The 6,572-nt window shown below is 31.7% G+C and overlaps 1 protein-coding gene across 1 annotated transcript; it reads left to right on the forward strand.

The window, feature by feature from the left end:
* The first annotated feature begins 2,719 nt into the window (after nt 1-2,719).
* On the forward strand, nt 2,720-6,102 carry LOC114377400 (ferredoxin--NADP reductase, leaf isozyme, chloroplastic-like). The gene is made up of 9 exons (XM_028335882.1): nt 2,720-2,972; nt 3,066-3,300; nt 3,430-3,563; nt 3,884-3,962; nt 4,505-4,596; nt 4,734-4,811; nt 5,097-5,159; nt 5,266-5,500; nt 5,807-6,102. The coding sequence occupies exons 1-9, from the start codon at nt 2,868-2,870 to the stop codon at nt 5,872-5,874; spliced, it is 1,089 nt and encodes a 362-aa protein (XP_028191683.1). The 5' UTR covers nt 2,720-2,867; the 3' UTR covers nt 5,875-6,102.
* Nucleotides 6,103-6,572: the final 470 nt, after the last annotated feature.

A 6,572-nucleotide genomic window follows, 5' to 3' on the forward strand; every position in this document is an offset into this window, starting at 1 on the left:
TCTGCAACCTTTCCACCACTTTAGACAATAATTTGGAAACCCTTTTGTTGCTGCTGCTAATTAATTTGGAATTAGTCTTGGAGTCTTACTACGTACTGATTGCATAATTCGGAATAAATTGGTTCAAAAAAGTAAGACTCCACCCTATTCCGGCTGATTGACCGTATTAGCTAGGATGGTTTTACAAACATTTTACTCAACATATTATCCAAATAGGACGGCCGTAACGGTAGAAAATGTTGGTCAAAAAAGAATTTTTAGTGCTACCTCAAAAGTTATTATTATTATTAATTGGCAGTGACATTTTCCGAACTTGTGGTTGTGTGTTCGTGGGTCATTAAATGTTATTTATACAATAATTTATAAAATAAAATTATACTAACAAAAAATAATAATAAATAATATTATTAAGTGAGATAAACATAAACAAATTATATAAATCATGGTATGAGTTGATATGTGAATAAGATTACTCTTTAATAGATGTTTTTTGCAAAACGGGTTTCTAATTACTTGTCTAACTTTCCTATCAGGGATTCAAATATTGTCTCCTAATTGTGATTCACTCTATGCCCCGCTAATAAAGTAGACATGTCTCTCCTTATATATCGATCGCAATACAGATTATAGAAGCTGTCTAAAGTTGATATGGCTCTCCCTATGTATTGCAATACAGTTTACAGAATCTTTCTAAACAAAAATGCCATGCATAGCGAGTTTCAAGCTGCTAGAAATAACCTTTTGAAATGCATGAAATCAACCTTCTCATCATTACCCTCGAAATCATCATATTCCTAGCACACTGTAAAAGAGATTATGGCACGTAGCTTCCACACAAAATGGCAGTACTCTCACCTCTGTTCCATGTCATTATGAGAGTGATATAAACAAAGTCTCGTCATTTTCCTAAGGTAATACTTATATCAACATAAACACCCAAGAAATTAAAATATATAACAATCCCCAACTTCAAAGATGTTGGATCGATGAATTTTTATCCCTTAACCAACGTTACAAAATATTTTAATATGTTGAAAATGTTTCATTCTCTGTATCTTAACATTTAAAACATGATGCTGTTATAAATTTTTTTTACTGTTGTAGTATTAATATAACGTATATATAGAAAAAGTTTTGCTAAAAAATAAAGTGTATAGAAAAGAAAATATTCGTAATTTGCAAAAGGCCAAGATCTTTTCGTGCACTGGTTGCAACGCCCTCCAACATTTGCAAAAGTCAAAATTCGTATTTGTTATCGTATTTTACTATGTCTGTAACTCATAGAATGGAGAAAATTATATAGATAAATAAGAGAGATGTTATGAAAGTTATATGAATTGTGTGATTTAATAATAAGATGTCTTTTGCTTACAGGAAAAAAAAGGCGATCTTGTCATCACATTACTATTTTACAAACTCATAGTCATAGGAAAGATCCTCTCAACCCAATTTATAGAAAAAAAAAAAAAGAAAAAAAAGTAGGTGACCTTTTGCTTACAAGAACTTATGATCTTGTTCCTTGGAGTTCATATATAATTCACATATAGAATGATCAACTGTACAAGAAATCATTAAATCTAGACTAGTAACAGTGAGCGCACATAAATGCAGTTCTACTTTTGAGGGATTTGGCTCCTTTAAGAACTGAAACTTATAGAAAAATGCACATGTATGGGGCCATATTTGCGTCACTACACGAAAAGATAAAAGAACTAGCTAGCTAGGAAACATTCCATCTGAATGCTCTCCCGCTATTTCTCTTGCAACCTCTCTTCAGTTGCTTTTCTGACTATTGAATTTATCTCCTGGTTTGAAATTAATTAATTAAAAACTAATGGATTCATCATTACATCCCATGAGTGTCGTTTGAACGGCTGTGATGCGCATTTAGTGAATACAAGTGCAATTGTTAAATGCATTTATATCAACTAAAGATTGCATGAAAGCGCGACATGGAGCATCATTTAAAGTGGTGAAAAGACGAGGATGGAAGAAGGGTGCATGGAAAAAATTACAAAATTTGCTTTCTTAATGTTTAATTCCTACCTGGATCATGTTTTCTTTCTTTTCTTTTCTATTAGAGGAGAAAAGAAAGCGAAAGTATTTTGGTTCTCCCATAATAATCTTACTTTGATATATTAATTATTTTATTAGAGATATTTAACATATCAATCTTTTTTATACATATTTTCTTTTCCTTTATTTCTTACATAATCAAATAGGAAAAAAAGCTTTAACTTTATTTCTTTCTAGCTATTTTCATTAATTTATATCAAATAACCTATATTTTTTTTACTGTTTTCCTTTCATTTTCATTTTTTACCAATATCAAAATTGTGTGAATTTTTCATCACATTTCATAATTCTTTCTTGATTTTAATAGTTTTCAATTAATTCTAAACTGATTAGAAAAATTATATTTGAAATAGTGTATTTCTTATTGGTTAAAAAATGCTGAAGTCATGCGCTTATGGCTTATGGGCCTAGTTATGTTGGGTGCATGCGCATTTTGGGTCAAAGCTCCATTGAATTCTAGAGTACTCGCCCAAAGGAGAAGGGAAGATACAGTAAAAATAAAATAATAATAAGGTTAGTTTTTCCGATCTGCCCTCTAACATTCGAATCTTGTGGTCGCATAGTCAAAGACCCTAAAGGCTAAAAAGGTCCATGCAGGGTTGAGTGCCATACATTACAAATATAAACTTATCCTCACATCTGCTACTGCATTGGCTTACAAATCTCAACCACCCTATCTTAAAATCTTCTGTGCAACCAGAAAAAAACGGACCTTGCCCTCAGTCTCTTTTTTCCATCATCACTTCATTAAACATTATTCACTCTCTTTCTCTGTCTCTAGTTTTTACAACATGGCTACTGCGGTAACTGCTGCAGTGTCCTTTCCAGCCACCAAGTCCACTTCTCTTTCAAGCAGAACCTCTATCACTGCCCCAGATAGAATTGTCTTCAAGAAGGTATACTCCATAAACATGTATTGAATCAACAGATAGCAATTTCAGCACTGCAATATGTAATTGGAGTATGATCCTAGTTGTTTTGTTTCGCAGGTTTCGTTGCAATACAGAGATGTTTCAACCAGTGGAAGGGTAGTTTCAATCAGAGCACAAGTGACCACAGAGGCACCTGCTAAGGTTGAAAAGGAATCAAAGAAACAGGAGGAAGGTGTGATCGTGAACAAGTTCAAACCCAAGAACCCATATATTGGTAGGTGTCTTCTCAACACAAAGATCACTGGGGATGATGCACCTGGAGAAACTTGGCACATGGTCTTCAGCACTGAGGGTAGGTGCTTAAATATTTTTCTCTCAATTTTACCTTTTTTTCCCGTCACTAATCATAACATGGATCGCTTTTAAAAAGTCAGGGTTTTTGGGTAAATTAAAAAAAATATGTATATTTGTATTATTTCAGGAGAAGTTCCTTACAGAGAAGGACAATCAATCGGGGTAATTCCTGATGGGGTTGACAAGAATGGCAAGCCTCACAAGCTGAGATTGTATTCAATTGCTAGCAGTGCCCTTGGTGATTTTGGAGATTCCAAAACTGTGAGTCTTAACTCTTAATTTGGAGAACTAATCAATTATGCTATTTCTATGCATTATTGTTGCAGGGAATTGGGATTTAACAGTTCAAACTTTCAGAGTTTTTATTAAGACTGCGTCATTCTTAGTTGAATGTTGATCCGCTTATCAAACTCTTGTTTATTTTCCACCCAAATGAATTTGAGATTGAATCCACATGTATATGCGCTAACATATAATTTTCTATAAGGATTGCATCATAGCAGTTAAACTTACTCAATTTTTCTCTTAACTCACCTAGGACTTCCAACTTATTTACCATCTAATATGATGCCTTCTAACAGGTTTCTTTATGCGTGAAACGTCTTGTGTACACAAATGAAAACGGAGAACTTGTCAAAGGAGTTTGCTCAAATTTCTTGTGTAAGGATCAATGATTTTAGTTTTTATATGATATTTATGAAATAGTAATAAATATGATATCATGTTATAAAAAGAATTCATTCAATATGTTAAAATAAATAATAATGGTCTTAAATTTTTTTTCTTTTCTTTTACTGATAATTTTTTTTCTCTTGTGGATATAAAATTAAGAAGTGAGAATATTATTTCAAACAAGTAAGCAACAAATAAATATAATAAAAAAGATACTTATAAAATTTATTACAAATAAATTAAGTAATATAATTATTAAAATACAAATTATTCTTTTCATTATATTTTATCAAGTTAAAATTATATTAAAAATTTAAAGCTAATTTGCTAATCGAATTATATACTAAATATTTATCTATTAAATAAAAAATATTATCAAGAATGTTAAAGTTAAACAATTCCCACAACGCAGCATGTTATAAAAGAAATTTAGTTATATTTCTCATCTGAGATAATTAATCAAGAAAATGTGTGGTTTTTCCTTGGATATTTACATTTTATGACAATCACTTCTGGCCATGTTTATTCAGGCGACTTGAAGCCAGGAGCCGAAGTAAAGATTACTGGACCTGTTGGTAAAGAAATGCTTATGCCAAAAGATCCTAATGCAACCGTCATCATGGTACACATTACCCAACCGTCTTCATCTTAATTGAAAAAGGAATATTTAAATCCTTTCTTATATAGTCATAAATTCATGATTGCTGTTTTGATTTTCACCATTACCATTGATGATTATAATTTTTTTTCCATATATAGTTGGCAACTGGAACAGGAATTGCCCCATTCCGCTCATTTTTATGGAAAATGTTCTTTGAGAAGCATGATGATTACAAGGTAAGTTTACACTGAATGGAGTATAGCTTGAATCAGAACTATTATAATTAAGTCGTAATGTATAAAGCTCATAAATTAGTCTACAGTAAAATGAACTTGATGCCTGGTAATTGAAACAATGAAACGTCTGTACAATTTTATTGCAACTCCATGTAAAAAATTTCTTTATGGATCTTTTACAAGACGACATATTTTAATCACGTAATAAGTAATAACCATAGGCAAAATAAAGTCTGCTGCATAAGAAATGTATTTGTACGTGACCATATTTGATGATTTATGTAGTTCAATGGTTTGGCATGGCTCTTCTTGGGTGTCCCCACAAGCAGCTCACTACTTTATAAGGAGGTGAGTGAGATAAATCATGCAAAGTTTAATTTTCACTCAGGAACTTCTACGATTTGGTGTTTGGAATGTGATGGCTTATATACATATATGCTGATATGTGGGGCAGGAATTTGAAAAGATGAAGGAGAAAGCACCTGACAACTTCAGGCTTGACTTTGCTGTGAGCAGAGAGCAAACAAACGAAAAAGGAGAGAAAATGTACATCCAAACACGAATGGCTCAATATGCAGAAGAGTTATGGGAATTACTGAAGAAAGATAACACTTTTGTCTATATGTGTGGACTGAAGGGAATGGAAAAGGGTATAGATGACATAATGGTTTCATTGGCTGCAAAAGATGGTAATATCACTTAACTTTAGGGCCACTTTAGATAAATTTCCTCTCACAAACACTTATAAGGGAAGCAAGTAATAAGTTAAAGTGAATTGAATTTTTCCCATTTAACTTATGGACTTCAACTTTTGAAAAAAACCAAATGAAAGAGCTTCTATATATAAAAGTTAAGTCCATGAGTTAATTATAACTTATAGAAGAAGTTCAAATCAGTTTACCTTAAATATTTACTAAGAAATTTATCCAAAAATAACCTTAGCCCAGAATCAGAGAAATTTGTTTCATCATGTTGAGTTGGCTTTTGTGGTGTAGGTATTGATTGGATTGAGTACAAGAGGCAATTGAAGAAGGCAGAGCAATGGAATGTCGAAGTCTACTAATTAATATCACTTGCACTTGCTCAGATATCATGCCCTACTTTGTGCAGCAGCAAATCTATTTTGCTGTCATGCGCTGTGTAGATAGATTACGGCCCTGTAATTTTTCTATGATGGGATTTTTTACCTTCCTTATGAACGTACAAGCTTCATTGCAACAGCCTTGCATGAAATAATTTTGAGGATCTATCAATATAGATGAAGTCAACTTCTGTTTACAAATTTCCTAAATTTCTCGTGAAGATTTAGTAGTATGTAGTTTTGAATCAACTAAGTTCCTTCTATTGTTTTGGCAAATTGAATTATTTTAACATAATAAAGATTTTTATATACTATTAACCAATCACTAATTATCATTTTATTAAAAATTAGTATATTTTGTAATTTTTTTTAAAATCACATTTAAAGTGTTATTTAATTGATTAATGATGTAAGTTTTCCTATAAAATTACTTTAGGGCCCATCTTATTCACGCCCCGTTTTTTCTTCACAGCATCCATTTTTTAGTTTTTTTTTATATTTTCAAAATATCCATCTTTTTTTTTTTTGACATAAAATATCCATATTTCCTCTCACCTTCGTATCCTTACTTTTTCGTAGATCCTTGGGAAACTATTTTTCATACAAAATTATAAAAAAACGCAGAAGCGAAGAGAAAAAAGAAGAGAGGGAATGTTGTGAATACTATATTGTCATGGGCC

The sequence above is a fragment of the Glycine soja genome, chromosome 11 (genome assembly GCF_004193775.1).
Source record: "Glycine soja cultivar W05 chromosome 11, ASM419377v2, whole genome shotgun sequence".
Lineage (NCBI taxonomy): Eukaryota > Viridiplantae > Streptophyta > Magnoliopsida > Fabales > Fabaceae > Glycine > Glycine soja.